Genomic DNA, 21,302 nt, shown 5'->3' with positions numbered 1-21,302 from the left:
ATTATTATTATTATTATTATTATTATTATTATTACTAATATTATTATTATTATTATTATTATTATTACTTAAGGCAGCGAGAAGGCAGAATCGTTAGCACGCTCGACGAAATGTTTAGCGGTATTTCGCCCGTTGCTACGTTCTGAGTTCAAATTCCGCCGAGGTCGACTTTGCCCTTCATTCTTTCGGGTCAATAAATTAAGTACCAGTGAAACACTTGGGTCGATGTGATCGACTATCCTCTCCCCTAAAATTTCAGGTCTTGTGCCTATAGTTTATTATTATTATTATTATTATTATTATTATTATTATTATTATTATTATTATTATTATTATTCAGTAGTTTTATTTTTATAGCGTGCTTTCACTTCACTACCGAGCGCAGCTCTGTGTGCCTTGGGTATGTGCTGTGATTTGTTGTGATGCTCTGATGGTTATTGTATGGAAAGTGTTCTGCGTAGGATGTGTGCAGTGCCTAGTAGTGCAATTTTCTGTATGTTATATGTGTTTGTAAGTCCTGGTGTTTTTGTTATGTATTTGTCTGAATATTTTTTTATCATGCCTAATGCACCTACTATGATAGGAATTGTTTCTGTTTTCAGATTCCACATTCTAGTTACCTCTATTTCCAGGTCTTTGTATTTTGAGAGTTTCTCCATTTCTTTTAGAGATACGTTGTCATCAGCCGGTATTGATACATCAATTAGAAAGCATTTTTTTCTTCATGATCTCTGACAACTATATCTGGTCTGTTGGCCTTAATTTCTCTATCTGTGTGTATCGGCATATCCCAGAGTATGGTTGCTTTCTCGTTTTCTGTGACCTTTTCTGGTGTGTGCCTATACCATCTTTTTTCTGTTGTTATTCCATAATGTTGGCATAGCTTCCAATGTATGTAGGTTCCAACTCTGTCATGTCTGTGAATATATTCCTTCTTAGCCAGGACTGAGCAGCTAGAGATAATATGATTTATTGTTTCTTGTCCATCTCCACATATTCTGCAGTTACATTATTATTATTATTATTATTATTATTATTATTATTATTATTATTATTATTATATTATTATTATATTTAAGAATAACGAACGCTAAGGTACCTGTTAAGGCAGCAGCTGGTACCGGTGGTCACGGAGATAGGGCATCGAGGCCTACATCACAGAATCAACTAGAGATCCCGGACATTGATTCTAAGCCATCGTCCAGAGGTGATAGGGAGTAAACGTAATTTAGAGAAAATTGCAAAAGGGTGGGAGAAAAAGGGTAAAAAGTGGTGTCCGAAACGAGGCCAGCCAAGTTGAAAAACCGTGAGGAGAGAAACCTCGCACTGATCTCAGTGCAAAGGACGGTTTTCTACTCGTATTCCATCAGTTTCACGATTGTTCGAAGCGGCAATGAAAAATTGATCGTGCAAATCACCTCCTCCCCCACTACTATCCTAACATAAATGAGCTTGTCGGAGACAAAAAAAAATGAATTTTCTCCACTAACCCTCGAACAATATGTGATAAAAACAAGTCACAGTCTACTTAATAAATAAACAAATAAAAATGGGGAAAATGATAAAGGACAGATTTCATGAAGATATGTGGGATGATGATGATGATGAGGAGGAGGATGAAGACAACGACTACGGCGATGATCCTGATCCTTACCATGATCATGAACGTTACAATGATGACAATATCGATGATCACGACGATGACAATTACGATGACAGCAATGATGGTGGCGATAATGACAACGATGACAACAATGACGAAGATGATCGTAATGATAATGATGATGATCACGACGACGACAATGACAGCGACGAGACAATGACGGTGACGGTGACGACAATGACGAAGATAATCGTGATGATGATGACGACGACGACGACGATAATGTAGACAATATCGTCATCATCATAATCATCATCGTCGTCGTCATCATAGTTGTCGTTGTCTACATCATCATTCTCGTCGTTATTGTCGTTGTTGTCGTCGTCATCGTCATCATCATCACCATCATCATTATCATTGTCATGTTTGAAATCCTTTATTTCTTCATCACAAATTTATTCATTTACTTTTATTAGCTATCAACTAAATTACGAATCAAAATCATCGTTATACTGTAATACCCCGACCCTTCGACTTGCTTCTTGTAATTGGTTTAGCGATCAGCTTACACATTATTGTTGTTGTTGTTGTTGTTGTTGTTATTATTATTATTATTATTATTATTACTTTTATTTTTTTATCTTCACGCTGTAACACGAGATAAGCTTCCTATCTTTTGTTTTCGGTTTATGTTAATGTATTGTTTACATCTTGACAGCTTTTATCTCCATTATTCACTACAGTTCACCTATATCTGAGTGTGTGTATGTGCGCGCGCGCACACACACACACACACACACACATACAAGGTGCGGTGAATATATTGTCGTCTAAAATACGCAAATTTTGAAAATAACCATTTTAACAGATATATTTACCAAAATTGCATAAAAATGTCTTGAAATACTGAAGAGTAAATTTATTCAATAAAATTGCCATTAGCTCCAACCACGGCTTCCAGACGACTTCGGAATCTCCTGCAACTCTTCTCAATAGTCTCCTTGTTTAAGTTGAGGAATACTGCCATAATCCTTGCCTTCAGTTCATCTTTGGCGTTACAAAGAGTTTTGTTGGACTCTCGCCCACACATAATAATCAAGGCGGTTGTAGTCTGGGGAGTTAGGTGGTCAGATGATAGGGGTGATGTGGTCGCAGAAATTATATGACAGCCATGACTGGGTTCTCTTGCTTGTGTAGCATGGCGCAGAGTCCTGTTGCAAGACATAGGGTCTTCTAACAGTCACCCATTTGGTCCAGGGCAGCACTACCTCCTCCCGGCATTTAGGCACGTAGGCCTCTGTGTTGAGTCTGAGGCCGTGTGGGAAGAAGAATGGAGGCATAACGTCGCCATCACTAATGACCACTCCAAATATCATGATGTTTGATTTTATCACTCTCGGTACATGTTTTGGGGACACGTCAAGCCAACGGTTGTTCTGTATGTTCACCATCTGTTCGTAATGGAGCTTCCAGCGTGAATGCCAATTAGTACAGCATGTCGTTTCCAAATTTCTGACAGAGTGAATTGCGTCATGGTGCTACCTTTCTCGCAGACGATGCCCAACTGACCCTACCTCACTGTGTTTTGCTTTCCTTAATGCCTTCTGACAAACTCTCACTGATACCAGACTTGGATGAAGGTGAGATTTATTAGTATGACGGAACTCCATACCACAGATCGCGTGCAACACATAGACAATAGGGGTGCAAAGAACATAGGCAATAGAGGATCCAGTACACTTATCAAATAGTATCCAAAGTGTGAGAAAGGACCATTTGGATGACCTCTAGGACTATGGGAAGATGACATAGTACAAAAAAAGAATATAGAAAATGTATGTTGCTCAGTATTCTCCAGAGCTTTATACATGAGTAATCATTACGTTGTCTCAACGTGACACCCTATCAAGTAAAGATGGCTCTTTGGGTAACAGGTTAAACTTTTACAACGTATTTCTGTATAGTTTCATTCAAAAGGTTTGGACTGGTATGAGACACATGAAAACTGGGATGATGTCCAGGCCATGATAATTAGTGCACGCTGGTATGAAACTGGCCATGATGATTTCGAAGCAAACTTCTTTAACCATATAACTATTCTGTACCCACCTACACACACACACAAACACGTACACGCACGCACACAAAAAGGAGGATACACCAGCAAGATCAACTGAATAGGATACTTAAATTGCCTTTTAATTAATGTATAGAAATCAGTAATTTCTGTAATGACATTTGGGCTTTTCAGTTTGTGATTTTTACAGACTAATAATGGCAATTCTATTATATTTCTTCGGATCCCAAATCCTATTATCCAAATTGATTTCCTTTTTAGAGAACTTCAATCAAAATCTTTCTTCATGGACATATATTACCACTTGGAGACAGTACAAATATTGCATTCAACAGCCTGTTGGCTATTTACATTCACACGCACGTGCTCAATCACACACACACACACACACACACGTACACACACCCACACACATGCACTTACAAGCACACACACACTGTGTTTATATATGCATGAATGTATGTGTATATATGTATGCGTATATAAGTTTATATGTATATATATATATGCATGTGTGTGAGTACGTGCATGTATATATATATATGTATGTGTGTGTGTGTGTGTGTGTAATTAATAGCTCAATAAGAGCTGTAACATCTCATTTTTTACGTGAATCCTTTGTGAAAGGCCGAGTAATTCTTTTGAAATGTCACAAACGATTTATCCTTCCATAGGTTGTTAGCTATAAACGTAATATTATTTATACAATATATTTTACTTTAAATAAATATTCTACAGGCTATTTCTAATCATTGTCTATCTTGCAACAGACGACCAAGGATCACTTTAATACGTGCTCTATTTATAATAAGCTGGGGAGGTATTTTTTTTCCTTGTTTTTCATTTGGCAGAAAGCGATAGTCTCTTTGTTGCCATCTTATCTCCAGTCTGAATATCAGCAGTTTTTCTTTGTAACCTTGCAGATACTAGATAGAAATAAATAATTTCGCTCGATATCTTTCTTGGCTGTATTTGGTACTAGGAGAATAATTCCAATAGACAGTAGTGAGAACAAGACTCGGTCACTGGAGAAATATTTGTAAAAAATAAATACAAAGACAAAACAAGGCAAGAATCAGATCCCAACCGCCACCGAGGAAAAAACAAAATAAAATACATTATTTTATACGTTTTCTTTAATAAGTCCTCATATAACTGTCCACTGGTTGCATATGGACTAGTTCAATCATGTTAAAAATGAACTAGCTCATGTTAGCGAGGGGGAAAAGACAACGCGCGTCTATTTTCTTATAGGTTCTTAATACTCTCTTTTTACTTACCTCACTCTGCCATCGAAGGAAGCTGTGGAGAAGAAGAAGAAGAAGAAGAAGAAGAAGAAGAAGAAGAAGAAGGAGGAGGAGGAGGAGAAGAAGATATCTGTAAATGACAGTTTATAAAAAGAAAAGAGCAACGGAGGACAACTTGAATTGTGGCTCACCATACAAGGACTTGGGTGTATAAACTGACATTATTTAGGCGCTAAAATCATTTTATTTTTCTGGCATTTTTCTAGGTGAGGTGTGTGTGTGTGGGCGTAGCTGAATCGATTACAAAAGTCAGGTACAAATCAAGAACAGTCGAAAACTTCTTCAAATACAAACTTGAGAAATTGGTAAAAAATGTAAATGAACACGAAAAGAGCACAAGACTGTATATAAATTAGCAAATTTCCGGGAGATAACGAAATTATAAACACAAGAACAGGCAATCGCTACAACCTACAGCGCAACACTACAAATCACCTCTATTGTTTATGTTAAGCTACAAAAGTACAAGGGAACAATGTAATCTGAATGGAAAATCTAAACAATTTTAAATATTTATAATCATTATTTTATGTTATATAATTATCATATTGTGGTTATATAACATTGTGTACCGCAATTTTTGTCCTAGGATAGCAAATTTTATTTCCTATTTGCTTTACCCCAAGAAAGTATGAAAAATGGCTATTTCCTTCAAACTTTGCTTTTGTTACGAATGCAGCTATCAACGACGACTTTTACACTTGGACAGCTAGAAGTAAACTGAACTGATGAGCTTACGATCTTTGTATTTATACTGCCATCAGAACGTTCTTGAAACTTCTAGAATGTTCTACAAAATTCTGCTTCACCAACTCGGCGCAGACTCTGCCTGAAATGTAATGGAAAATAGGTCAGTTTCAAAACATTGATGTCCAGGTCACAAAAGTAATGTTTGAAGGGAATAGTAGTCATTTCCTTTAATTTCTTGATAGAAGCAAATAGGAAATAACTCTTACTGACCAAAGACAATAAATAAATAAATTTGTTACACAGTGTGATCATTGTACAATTGTGTAATATGCAATACTCATTTATATAAGTATTGCATTATTATGTAGCTATTACATAATAATTATATAGATGGTAATGTTTTAGGAAGTGTATTTATCCATTGAAACCATGCCGAAGCAAATGTTGGTGCACAACGCAGTTCTCAGGCCCGTCAGAGCCTGTCGAATCGTCCAGCTCATGTTAGCAAGGACGGACATTAAAAGATGATAATGAAAATGATGATGATGATGATGATGATGATGATGATGATGATGAAGATGTTGATAATGATGATGATGATGATGATGATGATGATGATGATGATGATGATGATGATAGTGATGAGGATAATGATGATGCCTAGGCTAACCAACCAACTACGGAAACACTATCAAACCAGTGAATGGCCAACGTGGCCAGGTAAGCCTACAATCTGATGAGAAGATGAGATTTTCATTCAGCAGTAGATCCACAATGGCTGTGTGGTAAGTAGCTTGCTTACCAGCCACATGGTTCCGGGTTCAGTCCCACTGCGTGGCACCTTGGGCTAGTGTCTTCTACTATAGCCTCGGGCTGACCAAAGCCTTGTGAATGGATTTGGTAGACGGAAACTGAAAGAGGCTCGTCGTATGTACATATATATATGTACGACGGGCTTCTTTAAGTTACCGTCTACCAAATCCACTCACAAGGGTTCAGTCGGCCCGAGGCTACAGTAGAAGACACTTGATTAAGCTGCTACGCAATAGGACTGAACCCGGAATCATGTGGTTGGCAAGCAAGCTACTTACTACTCAGCCACTCCTATATATATATATATGAAGAAAAGAAGAAGAAGAAGAAGGAGAAAAAGAAGAAGAAGAGAAGAAGAAGAAGAAGAGAAGAAGAAGAAGAAGAAGAAAGAAGAAGAAGAAGAAGAAGAAGAAGAAGAAGAAGAAGAAGAAGAAAAAAGGAAGAAGGTATTTATTAATTACTAAGGGCTTTCAAAGATACTGGATGCATCACAGGACGATACAATGTAGGATTTACATGAAAGAGAGTATAAAAAAGGTGAATAACAGTTCCAAGGAAACAAATTCTAAACAATGTTCACTTGGACCATGCCCGCCACTCTCATCCACTTTGCAATAAATTTACTGGAAGGCAGCACTTCTCTCTTCACTCTTATTTTCCTTTTCAAGTGAAACTTGAAAAAGTTGATCAGGTTTGGCTAAAATGGGCGGTACCTGCCTTCAACCTTTTCAAACTGATCCACCATTCAATCACTTTTGCTAAAACCATCAGGCAGATTAAGACTACCTGTCCTTCCCGGCAAAAGGAAGGCAGCGGGGTGATTTCATAGTGGACGATTTCACAATGGACAAGTGACAGTAGCTGTTCGACCTAACTCCACTTGTCAGCAATCCTCTGATATTGGAGGAGTGTGTGTAAAATAGTTTCGCCGTATCGGAACAGGCCCGGCTAACGACCCTAACGTGTCCGTAGAGCTTATACCGAACCGGCAAGTACACCTCTACCCCGCCGGCTGTATTGCAAGGCGAGAAACTTTGGTAATTAGTTGCAGGCCTCGATTCGAATGTCCTCCGAAACAGACCAACCATATGTTTTTCATCGACGCCCATAGTCTCTTCGAGAATGGTGTCGCTCTTTACCGCCACTAATTTCTTATAGACGCCAATGAGAAACTTTCGTTGACCGCATTGTCCAACTGGTAAAGGGTTGTGAGCGCTTAACGAGTTTAAGATGCCAAGCGACCCAGGCCTGCAGCTTTATACAGGAGACGAGCTGTGGAAAACCCGACCGACAAACGACGAACACACATGTTTACTGTCTAGGAATTGCTGGAGATGTTACATCATCAGCGGATGTTGACAATTAATGAAGCACCTGAATATTAGAATGCGATCCTTACACAGAAAGTGAAAGAGTAGGAGTACCTGTTTGGTCGGGCGCGAACTGGACGGTTAGGTGGATGTGATATAATTATTTACCACTTATGTCCGACTTTTCAGTGATAGCTTTCTTTCGGACCATTTCTGTTACCTCGTCCCAATTCTTCTTCACTTGGAAATCTAAATTAAACGAGACCCCGAGCAGTTTAACCGCTTCGTCTGACCAGCGCACCACGACGCTTTTGGACAATATGGACTTGCCTCTCGAGCGGCTAGCCCACTGACGTTTGCTGTTTGATTTTTACTCCTGTCACCCCTTCGTAGTTTCTTAGAGCAACGCTGATCACAATTTGTGTACGCTGTCCGACACGATGACGGTGAAATCGTCAACGTATGCTGACTTGGATCCTGAACGATACTTCCAGAGGGATGAGAGGCAAATTTGACCTCGACAAGGTTTGTACTCAGAATGTAAATCACCGAGCGGACTAACGAAATGTATTTCTTCTGACTCTCACAATCCTGCAAACCCTCCCGCCTAAAATAAGGGTTTCTAATTCAGGTACAAGGCAAGTAATTTTAAAGGATGGATGTTAGTCGATTGCATAGATCTCAATACTTAACTAGTACTTTATTTTACCGAGTCCGAAGGAACGGAAAAAACAAAGTCAACCTCGGCAGGATTCGAACTCATAGTGTCAAAACCGGAACAAATGCAACAAAGTATTTTTTTCGACGCTCTAATGATTCTGACAATCCATTATATTCTCGCTGTTTCTAATATATAATAGGTACAAGGCCAGGAATTTAGTGGGTGGGAATAGTCGTCACCATCGACCTCAGTTCTTGGACCTGTAGTCAATTTTATCGATCTTGGAGAGAGGGAAATGCAAATCCAACCTTGTCGGAATTCGAACTTAGAACGTAAATAACAGAAATGAATGTCACAATGGATTATTTTTTTTACCTTCCGCTCTGATAATTCTGCCAATTCAGCGCTGTTTCAAATACTATGAATGATTTTAAACTACACAAGAAAAGACATCTAACTAGAATCTTCCACTCAGCAGTGATATCAAAACAAGTAAACAGTGAGATAAATCGTAAAGCTACCCTATAAAAAGGTAGATATATTAAAACTGAATAATATTTATATTTAGAATTATCAATTATAGTAATTTAGTTTTAGAAGTTGAAATCAAAGAATTAGAGCACAACCACTCATGAAAATACTTGAGAATAAATGAAAATGATAAGACAGAGCATAGAAAAATTTAAGAGAAAAATAGACTAGAGTAGGGTAGAAAAATCAGATGACTAACTGGAAAAAGAGAGAAAAAAACCGATCTCGTTGACAGAAATAGATCATTGATATAAATACATTAGGCTTCCAAGTCATAATTTACCGCTTCAATATAATAAATTGGGAGTTAAATGAAGTGTAAAACCAGAAAACTACTCACTACATTTTGGGTTCACCATCACAAAGATTACATAGACAACACATACACCTACCATGCGCGCGTGCACTACACACCCGATCCCATCGGAATAGACAAAAATAATTATGGAGTATCGACACGGAGTTTAGAATAAAACTTAGAAGCCAGCAAAGTTAAACAATTTGCAGAATAAGAGAATATGACAAGAACGCAAACATTATTTTATCTTTTTTATATATAAATATAACAAGAAAAAATAAAGTGCCAACTAGAGGCTAAGTACACAAATTAAAAAAAAAGGGAAGAAAACTATAAAAGAAGATTAAGAAAAATAAACGATAAAAACCAAAGCAGAACTCATAAAAATCTAAAAATAAAATAGAGTCATAAAATGCCATGGTTAGAGAAAGTGTGAGTCAATAAAAATAAAACTAATAACGGTTGAAAAAGCTTTAAACTAAAGGCAAATAACGGAAGGCCAAATTTAACCAGTACAAGATCAATGCTTAACCGCAGAAAAAATATATATCAGCTTAAGTAATTAAACAAAAGATTAATATCAAGTGTAGGATAAGGTGGCGAGCTAGCAGAAACATTACCGCGCCGGAAAAAATAGTTTGCGGCATTTCTTCCGAGTTATCGTTTCGAGTTCAAATACTGTCGGGGTCGATTTTTCCTTTTCATCCTTTCGGGGTCGAAAAATAAGAACCATTTATCGATTTGCACCCAGTCCCTGAAACCAATATCAAGTGCAGGCTACGCTATTAACACAAATCAACACTAGCCATCAATCATCTCGTTTCCGGCAGTTCAGTCCTTCAAAGACCAAATATATTTACAAACACGATAGGCCAAAGTAGCTAAATTTTTTAAACAACTGAAAATAAATGATACGCTGTGGAATATGCACGTCCAAACAAACAAGGATATCAAATTCTAGTGATCGGGTATCATAATCAAATAAAAAGCGGAAAAAAATTTGCCATGCGACTGACATTTTGAGTTTTTCCGATGAAAATATATTAGCCGGAAGGGCGTCTAAATGGAAATATGCAAAATATTGGGTCAGTAAGTTAAACAATTTTGTAAAATAAGAGACAAAAAGAGCTGTGGAAGGTTAGCTGAAGACGAAGATATCCAGAACAATGCAGTGCACCTTGGAAAGAAGAACGTTGAATATTGATTTCAAAGTTTGGCAATTTGAGGAGAGGAGTTAAGTCAATCACATAGACCCCAGAGCTCAACTGGTACTTATTTTATCGACCTCCAAAAGGATGAAAGGCAAAATCAACCTCGGCGGAATTTGAACTCAGAGACAGACGAAATGTCATTAAGTATTTTGCCCGGCATGCTAAAGATTCCACCAGATCGCCGTCTCAGGAATGTTGAATATTATTTTCTACTCCTAGACACAAGACCTGAACTATTTGAGGAGGCTGCAAGTCGATTAAATCAACCTCAGTACGCAACTAGTACTTAATTTATCGACTCCGAAAGAATGAAAGGCAAAGTCGACCTCGGCGGAATTTGAATTCAGAACGTAAAGACAGATGAAATACCTATTTCTTTACTACACACAAGGGGCTAAACACAGAGAGGACAAACAAGGACAGACAAATGGATTAAGTCGATTATATCGACCCAGTGCGTAACTGGTACTTATTTAATCGATCACGAAAGGATGAAAGGCAAAGTCGACCTCGGCGGAATTTGAACTCAGAACGTAACCGCAGCCGAAATACCACTAAGCATTTCGCCCGGCGTGCTAACGTTTCTACCAGCTCGCCGTCTTAAGAATGTTGAATATTATGTTGAAGATAGAATGAAATGTGCAGAGATATGAAGGAAGATAGCAGTTAGAGATACACTTCATGAAATAAAAATAAAATGGAGGTAAGCACGTCCTTGAGTCAGGGCAGAGAACAGTAGATGGGTAATGAAAACCATGGAATGGATTCATGAGAGAGATTGAGGAAAAGAAGCAAAAAAAAAAGGAGGTGTGTGTGGGGGGGGAGGGAGGTCGTTGTCGAAGAATATTTGAAGGCGATGAAGGAAGGTACAAGACTGGCTAAGAGCAGAATAACAACGGACAGAAAGAGAGCATGAGGATGGTTCTGTCCAGCAGTGAACTACCACATCCTAACAGAAGAGAAAGAAAAAAAAGAACAAAGGCAAAATCTTTAAAATTACACCAGGGTTCACCATTTTATATACACAGGGAGGATAAATCTATATAAGGATCGTAGTTTTGCGCACACTTTCTAAGCCATACTGGGAGTCACCATTTTATATGCAGTCACAAAACCCATACTTTAAGGCCACTATTTTATATACAATCCCAAAAGATATAGGTGTGGAGGGTGATGTCACTATTTCATAAGGTGATCACTATTTCACACTCAGAGTAAAATAATAAGCCAATGGGCCACAGAAATCAAAACTGCTTTTTAACACTAAAGCTAGTGTTTCTCTCTGTTGTGAGTCCATAGACAGAAATTGAGCTAGTTCATGGCAAACGATTTCGTCATTTTCTGTACATCAATAACAGTTCCTACTGTCGCGCTTGTGAGCTCATCTAGAAGCGGCAGTTATCCCTTCACTCCGGTAGCAGTCCATAGTCAAGGATCTTCGCGAATTATTCTTAATCAAGAGTTTACAGAAAATTGTGCTGTGTGCATCAAATACGCCCAAGGAATTTCCGAGCTCATATCCATCATAATTCTGTATTGAATGTAAGGGTAACATTTCACTGAACGTATTTGCCATCTGTTAAGGAATTGCAAATAACAGGCAACACTCGAGATGCCAAACACCAATTGTGGGTTTACAAATGCAATACTTACAAAACACTAGCCAACAAACATAAAAGATTCGCTGAACATATTTCTTATAACAAATAGACGAAAAATGAAAGTAATATCTGGAACAAGAAAGAAATGTAGATGTAATTTATAAATACCACCCTGCACTCCCCAAAACACTAAGAAATGAAAGTGAATTGAAAGTGAATCTTCGAAGACTGGAAATAGAATCTCTGGACTCTTCAAACCAAAATATCACCTGGAAAGAAGTCGAAAAATGATCGGAATGAGTAGGTCCTAAAATGGAAATATAAAATATGCAGGATGTTGTGCGTGAAAGTAAATACAGTACAAATAATAAACAGAGTATTAAATATGATAAACAACCTGTCAGCTCCCACCCCATAGAAGCTATACTCGGATTCAAAAGTAGCTCTGCTAGGCCCATCCCACATACTCCGCAAGACGCAGTTGCATTCACAATAAACTGTTTGCACAAGTCACTTTTTGTACAGCACACAACTCAGTTATCGTCCAGTAAGATAACATAACATATCCTGTCACACAGAAAACTAACGTAGCATTCGAAGCAACATAGCGAACCCCACAGCTGGGCAACACAGATGTAGCATGCAAACGCAGCTCTCTACATCTAAATGGACAATGGTACGCACCTCTTTTATCAACATAATGCTAGCCCAACTGTATCAGAAAATTCTATCAAATTATTGGTATTTTCAATAAAGAAAAAATGCAACAAGTATAGGCGTAGGAGAGGCTGTGTGATAAGTAGCTTGCTAACGAACCACATGGTTCAGGGTTCAGTCCCACTGTGTGGCACCTCGGGCAAGTGTCTTCTACTATAGCCTCGGGCCGACCAAAGCCTTGTGAGTGGATTTGCTAGACGGAAACCGAAAGAAGCCCGTCGTATATATGTATGTGTGTGAATATGTTTGCGTTCTGTATTTGTCCCCCCAACATCGCTTGACAACCGATATTGGTGTGTTTACGTCCCCGTAACTTAGCGATTCGGCAAAAGAGACCGATAGAATAAGTACTAAGCTTACAAAGAATAAGTCCTGGGGTCGATTTGTTCGACCAAAGGCGGTGCTCCAGCATGGCCACAGTCACATGACTGAAACAAATAAAAGAGCAAAAGGGTAAGTCTATTGAAAGCAACCCACTCATTGTATGATTACAACGTCCTTTGTATGTTATACTACTATAATTTGTTTCAAACATAAACTGAAGAACAAGTAGCTTTTTTCTAAAATATCTCCTCAGGGACATTTATGAAGATATTTTGTGGCAGATGTATCTCTGATAAAAGTCATTAAGAAATTTTCTACTCAGTCGAATACAATAGTTAATAACTAGAGGAATCAGCTTTTGGGAAAAAGCCGAATCAGTGTTCGTCAGTTTAGTCCCGGTCAATTAGTCGCTGGTATTTAGGATTGTTCCATATGGGTGTCACTTCTTGCTCTGCTTCCTTCACTTTCTGCAATGTTCTCAAAACCAACCAATAAGATCCATCTTCATCATATGGAGGTGGTTGCTTTCTTTTCCCTCGTGTTTTTTTTTTTTGGCTTGTTTTATTTTCTGGCAATTTTCCAATTTCTATCTAAACTGGCTAATGTTTTCTCTGTTTTACAATTAGATAAGTATAATAAACCCCACCACACACATGTGTGTTTATATGTGTGTGTTTGTGTATATATGTATGTATGTACAAATACTTGTATATACAAATATGAATATATGTTTGTGTATTTATATTTATGTATGTATTCAAGTAGGAACTGGCTTTTAACGAAGAAAATTGGGGTAAGTTCAATTTGTGACAGGATTAATAAATGCCTTAACCCTGAGCAGTTTGTTTCTTCTTCTTCTTCTTCTTCTTCTTCTTCTTCTTCTACAACAACTGTCATCATCACCCCTACCTACCCCTCTCCCTCCCCAACACCACCATCACGGCCGCCGTCATCATCACCAGCTTCCGTAACCTAAACCACCACCACCACCACCACCACCACCACCACCACAACCACCACCACTACTACTACTACTACTACTACTACTACTACTACTACTACTACTACTATCGATCTCTTGTTCTGTTTTCCCACAAATTACTGCAATAACGTCAAGATTAGCGATTCTTGTAATGATTCCGAAACAGCATAGGTTTATAACAAATAGTAAGCAACACTAATATAAACTATTGAAAGCAAACCACGTACTTAGCAATTACTGCGTCCGCTGGTGTGTGCATGCTCCGCACTGCTAACAGAACGCCGCTTAAATCAACGATGTATCTATCAATACAGAGATCGTCTGCTACATACCATATCAGCTGTCATGATGGAGGTGTAGCAAGGTCTAATCTATTTGTATACATTTAGTGGGAAGGACGAATTCAGTCAATATCATTTTATATTTTTTCTCTCTAGGGGTTCATTATCGATCGATTGATCTTTATACTTACTACTTTTACACCCATATACATCTGCACACGCTTACGTATACACGTTTAAACTTATACACTCTCATACATAAATGCTTGTACATTTATTTTTAGACATATACACATCAGTTTTTACAACAAACCTTAGTGTTTGTATGTATGTAGTTAGTGTAGTAGGATGGGTTTGTTTGCATACGTACGATTATATGTATAGATATGTCGATATGTATAACTTTTCAGGCAAATGTATGTGTGTGTGAGAGAGATCAATGTGGACATGTGTGTATATTTACGTAACCGACAAATTGTCTAGTTGAATTTATTATTTATACAATAAAATTGTAATAGCTAAAAACTGTCAGATGAGCAAGCATAAAGAGAAAAATATTCTTTTATGTGCTAAACAAATGGGTGTTGTTTCTCAAACATGGCCGCAATCTTTTTGTTTGGTTTGTTACTTAGTGCAATACAAAAGAACAATAAAGATGACTAGGCCAAAGCTGTAGAAACATCGACTCACTGGGTCGAACTCTACTCAGTTCAGTTGTCATTCGATCGGGGGATGAATAATCGTAGTAACTGCATAGCTGCTATATTTCACCCCTCTATTCAACCGGTCATTATCATTCATAACTTCAAAATAGAACGGAAGCATGAGAGCATGTATGGCTGGATCGTTGGTGTGCCAAGCACCGAACCGAGAGTTTGGTGGTTCGATTCTAACTGGCTTTCTTTATTGGTAGACATATTGGCTACTACACTGCAGAGCATGCGCATAACAATGGAATGAGTAATCTCTCAGTACGCAGTTTCCTTTCTATACATATATTGGTGTTGATGGCTGTTTGTTATAACCCTATGCTGTTTCGGAATCAGTGCAAAAATTGCTAATCTTGATGTTATTGCAGTAATTAGTGGAAAGTGAACTAGTCGATTTCTGCGTAAATAGTTGCTGCATGTAGGAATAACATTCCACCGAAGATATTTCGTTAGTCCGACTAAATAAAGTGTCCGTAATATATCCAAGTTTCCTCATTGTCATGACCTTGATGAAGCTAAGGACCAGATTGAGTTTCTGAAAATGAATGTCTCAAGGGAAAATCTGGGTAAGGAGTAACTCAATATATGGTCTGAATGCTTATAAATTTCTAAATGCACTCAAGGATCACGTGGTGATGTTAAAGTGACTGACGTATTAGACCAGGGTAGAGTTTTACAAAGTTATTGGCTTGCTGTATCATTGGATCTGGATTTTGGCTCTAATTACATATTGTATATGATGTGTGGGGATTTTTTGTAGGTTTGGTCCAGAAGAAGGACCTTCAGAGCTATTTTGAGGATGGTGAGATTGTTACCGTTGATACCCTGCTTAAATTGTTACAAGTTGACGGTAGCAGAATGTATGTACAAAGTGGGCATTGCAAAGAGCCGATGTCCTTGAAGAAAGGACTGAATCTAATGGTTATTGTGGAGGAGGTAAAAAAATACAAAAAAGGTGTTAAGTTGTGAAAAATAAATGCAGACATTAAACGAATACCGGACAATATAGAATGTGAGGAACTGTTGGAGAAATATGGTATTGATGTGATAAAAGGACTCCCAAGGAAGTAAGTGATGCTGCTTGAGGTGGGGCAAGCAGCACATTTCCATTTTCTCATTGAATTTTTCATTCATATTATCATATTTATAATTTTATTTGAATTTTGTGTTATATGTCCCCACATATGCTTGTGTTGTCCCCGCTTTGTTGGCCCTTTGTGGGCAATAAAGAAACAGGTCAGTAGTAGTAGGGTCGTTCTACGAGTTCTCAGTTGGAATCAGTGTCAGTTACATGATATATACGAGTTCGAGTTACCATCAAAGTAGACGTTTCAAAGTTGTCTTGCAGAGCTACCAGCGATAGCACGATAGACGAGTCAAGGACAATAAGACGGGGAATACCGCCACAATATAATAGTGGCGACAAGGAGATCACAGTGCCGACAACATACATGTGGGCAAAGATTCACATTATAACAGCTTCGAGGTAGTGGGAGGGATATTCTCGGGGTTAACATATATGCAAGCAATGTTAGAAACATCAATTCGTCTTTAAAAACAAACAAAAAAACCCACTTCAAGTGTTGATCACGATATCAACAATATTAGAAGTATGTAGCTAGAAGGATGAATGGCGCTAGTAGCACCGAAGAGGAGAAGGGAGAGGGGAAAAAGAAGAAGAAAGTTATTCAACACAACATACATAAGAAGACGCCGATACGATCGCCTACCGCATAATGTAATCTTCCTGCAAATCTTACTCGCTATCCAAATTTTGTTCTGGGCTTAATACCTTTTCAGTTTATATTCTTCGCCTACAAGAAAAACCACGTTTGCTTAAAGTAGAGGCAATTCATAGAACAAAATAATGTTAACGCTCCTCAAGGTGCCAACTAAAAAGTATTGTTTCGATTCCTGCATGAAACCATCGAACTTCCCTTGTAGAGATATTGCCTTTGGGAAATGTATGAAATATATAATAATTTATAACATGCTCTTATTAAATTGATGCCTTGTGGCAAGTTTAAAGAAACCAACGCGTAAGAAAATGTCAAATAAATAAACGTATGTTGCCAAATGGCATTTGGCCTTATTAAGAATATATGAGAACAAAAATTTGTATGCATAGCTGAAAAATACCCCCCTCCCCACGCCGAAAACAATGAGATATTGCATAGCTTCACAGGACGTATATAAAATTCTCGCAAAATAACTGCTCTTTTCATACAACGCCAAGCTTTTCCGAAATAATAAAATTGTTCTGTGAATGACACAGCATGAGGTTTTAAGTAGTTTTTATTTTTCCGTATTTTAATTAATTCGCAAAAGCTATTAGGAAAGTTGGATAATTAAAAATTAAAGAGAAGAAGAGTTAATAAAACCAACGCAACAGTGATGAAAGTACGAAAGGAAGATAGGAAGAGTTAGTTATGAGTTCGGTCTGTTTTAATGGCCTGCAGATGTTATCACACACAACACACACACACACACACACACACACACACACACACACACACAACACACACACATCACACATGCATACACACATGTATGTATGTATGTATGTATGTATGTATATACATGTCTGTCTATACGGTTTGCATGTGTGTGTTTTCATATTTTCTTATGAAGAAAGAAAATAGTTCTAAGAACCAGAGCACTACCATTAGAAAATGAAATGAAGAGCTCTTCCTAGTTCCATGCTAAACTTTACAAAAATCTTACTTGTTACCACAGATACGTTGATAAATTAAATTTGAAGCCAACAATTATATAATATTTTTTATTGTCTGAGAATTCGAAATTTTCGAGAATTTTATTTAAATATTTTGTAGCATAACCAAATGTTTAGATGTAGTATAACCAAATACATTTTAGGTACGCATGTAAATTTATAATCAACAAAATAAGGTTGTAGGGTTCGTGATAATTGCCCATAAACATTTTCCTTTTTACTGCTTTCGAATTAAATAACGACGTTGATTAGGATGCTAATCACTCCAGCACATTGTTTTCTGTACTTGATAATGGTATTGGAAAACCAGACGTTCGGGTGTAGAAGAATGTTCAATAAAATTTGAATATTGTTCTCGATAATTTTTGTCGATCGTATTCTTTTAAAATCTATAACCGACTGTTTTCATGATATACATAAGCGATGCACCTTTTATTAACCTTTGTGCAAACTGGATTATAAAACTAATTCTCTCTTCTAAAGATTAAGTGGTTAAAAAGAGTTCACTAATTAAAGAGGACACTAGTATGTTTCCAAAAGACGCACTATCAGACAGGATCCCTAACCCATATCTCCTTTTCTCCAGGTCCTGATTAGTGTCCCGTCTTCCAGGATTCTAAGATGCCTGCCGGGACACTATCTTTTAGCTAGAATATCAATTACGGAAATCAGCCAAGGATTATAGCTTCCTATTCCTCTCGTATCGCATATTCCAAATTATTAAAATATTTCGTTAAAGTAAAAGATAAAACTGCTGAGTTTTATCACCCTCTTTCACATCAATATCTGTAGATGTAGGCAAGCCTGCAGAATCATTAGCACGCCGGGCGAAGTGGTTGGTCGCATTTTGCACATCTTTACGTTCTGAGTTAAAATTCCTCGGAGGTCGACTTAGCGTTTCTTCCCTTTAGGACTCGATAAAATAAATACCAATAGAGAGCACTGGAAGCGATATAATCGACTAGCTTCTTCTCACCAAATTTCAGAACTTGTGCCTATAAGGAAGGATTATTAAAAGGGCAGCGTGCTGGCAAAATCGTTAGCACACCGGGCAAAATGATTGGTTATATTTCGGCCGTCTTTATGTTCTTAGTTCAAATCCTGCCGAAGTCGACTTTTCCTTTCTACCTTTCAGGGTTGATAAAAGGTAATCGATTTAACTTCTCCTTCGACATTTCTGGTCGCGTGTCAAAATTTGAAACCAATATCGGTGGACGTAGGTTCAACCTTGATCCTACCCACCATCAACTGCTAAGGTGAAACATGTTATTCCTCTTTGAGATACAAATTTCTCACGCATAAACTTGTATGATCTCTAAATCCAGCAGCTGTCTCAAACGTACCCGAACTCGAAGTCCTCCATCTACCGATTATGTTGACTCGTTGATACAACTTTTCTTGACTTTCAGGGTCTCCCCACAACCTCCCCGTGGGGATAGAAGCTGAATAATTTAATCTGAACTGTTTGTATTTGTAAACTGGACATCTAAGTGTCACTTTTGCAGATAAAACCAATATGTTTTCCGCCCAATTTACTGCCAACTCCATACTGACACATTCATCACACAATATTTCATACTCACTCTTCTTCTCATTGATTATTTACTTGCTGTTAGTCCCAACAACATCCTGTTCAAGGTTGATGATACCTCTCTTCACACCTCTTTAAACATCAGTATATAGGCACTAGACCGAATAATTAAACCGGAATCTCGAAAACATCCTCAAATAGAGATAGGATAACGCAGCCTTCTCCTACAGCAACGAATCGTTGCGCTTTCTTGTTTTAATATCATTCAACCACATTTAACTAAAGACACAAGAACTACACTATACAACCTCACAATATTCGATGCGATGTGTATATATGCGCAATATACAGAGGCCCAGGCATGGTTGTGTGGGAAGAAGTTTGCTTCCCAACTATATGGTTCCGGGTTTATTGCCACTGTGGGACACCTCGGACAAGTGTCTTCTCCTATAGCCTCGAACCGACCAAACCCTTGTGAGTGGATTTGGTAAGCGGAAACTGAACGGAGCTGGCAGAAACGTTAGCACGCCGGGCGAAATGCGTAGCCGTGTTTCGTCTGCCGTTACATTCTGGGTTCAAATTCCGCCGAGGTCGACTTTGCCTTTCATCCTCTTGGGTTCGATAAATTAAGTACCAGTTGCGTACTGGGGTCGATGTAATCGACTTAATCCGTTTGTCTGTCCTTGTTTGTCCCCTCTGTGTTTAGCCCCTTGTGGGTAGTAAAGAAATATATATATATATATATATCATCACAATCAAGGAACGGCCATAATAGGCCATTCACCCACTAGAAATAACAGCCAAAGCTTCAACCGCAAAATAACATTAATTCCGCAAACCAGGAGAAAATTAAAAAAACATTTACCCTGAAATTTCTTATACGATGCACCGTTTCATCTATAGTTTAATGGTAAACTAACCTGATTAAATTAAATCAAGCCAATCTTCCATAGGCCCTTAGATTCGTCAGTAAGAAATAGCCAGATCGGAACAGATATTTTCACGAGGCACTTCTGTCCCTGCCTCGGCAATATCTGACCTAAAATTTTCAAATCATCGCACTCGCGCCAAATTTATCGGCAGCAAATAAATATAAGCCGCCGATTCCATTACGGAATCAACCAGAAAATTCATAATTAATCAATATAGGGTGTCAAAAAAATTTTGTAGAATTTTTTTGCCACCAGCGGCCTAGTGGGAAAAAATTAAATTAAATAGTCATAGACCATTTATAAGTTCAACATCACAATCAAGGAACGGCCATAATAGGCCATTCACCCACTAGAAATAACAGCCAAAGCTTCAACCGCAAAATAACATTAATTCCGCAAACCAGGAGAAAATTAAAAAAACATTTACATTTATTTCTAGTGGGTGAATGGCCTATTATTAATTATATATATATATTATATATATATATATATATGTATATGTGTGTGTATATATGTGTGTGTATATGTGTGTGTATATGTGTGTGTATATATGTGTGTATATGTGTGTGTATGTGTGTGTGTGTGTGTGTGTGTCTGTCTGTCTGTTTGTATGTATGTATATATGTACGTGTGCATATATACGTATATATGTATAAACACATGTGTGCGTATGTGTGTCTGTGTTTGTCCCCTACAACCGCTTGACAACCGCTCTTGGTGTTTAGGTCCCCGTTACTTAGCGGTTCGGCAAAAAAACCGATAGAATAAGAACTGGCTTTGTAAATAAAAAGTACTAGGGTTGATTTATTCAACTAAAAATTCTTCAAGGTAGTGCTCCAGCATAGCCGCAGTTTAATGGCTGAAAAATAAAAAAAAGAACTTTATTCTGAAATTGAAGGAAGTTTTCGTTTTGGAAAAATTCAAAGCAATTTTAAGATTTTCGGCAAATACATTGATACAGAATCCAGTGCACTTCCGATAATACTTGC

At 37.8% G+C, this 21,302-nt stretch overlaps 1 protein-coding gene across 1 annotated transcript in view; it reads left to right on the top strand.

Moving 5' to 3' along the window:
* Window positions 1-1,549: 1,549 nt before the first annotated feature.
* Window positions 1,550-21,302, top strand: part of LOC115217665 (acidic repeat-containing protein-like) — a 76,775-nt gene continuing 57,022 nt past the window's right edge. Inside the window, exons 1-2 of the mRNA XM_029787415.1 lie at window positions 1,550-1,831; window positions 3,123-3,243. Coding sequence (XP_029643275.1) covers window positions 1,550-1,831; window positions 3,123-3,243 — 403 coding nt within the window. The remainder of the gene's footprint in view (window positions 1,832-3,122; window positions 3,244-21,302) is intronic.

Source organism: Octopus sinensis, linkage group LG11 (assembly GCF_006345805.1).
Source record: "Octopus sinensis linkage group LG11, ASM634580v1, whole genome shotgun sequence".
NCBI classification, from domain to species: Eukaryota; Metazoa; Mollusca; class Cephalopoda; order Octopoda; family Octopodidae; genus Octopus; species Octopus sinensis.
The sequence above is the reverse complement of the archived record's forward strand: the minus strand, read 5'-3'. Positions and strand labels throughout refer to the sequence as shown.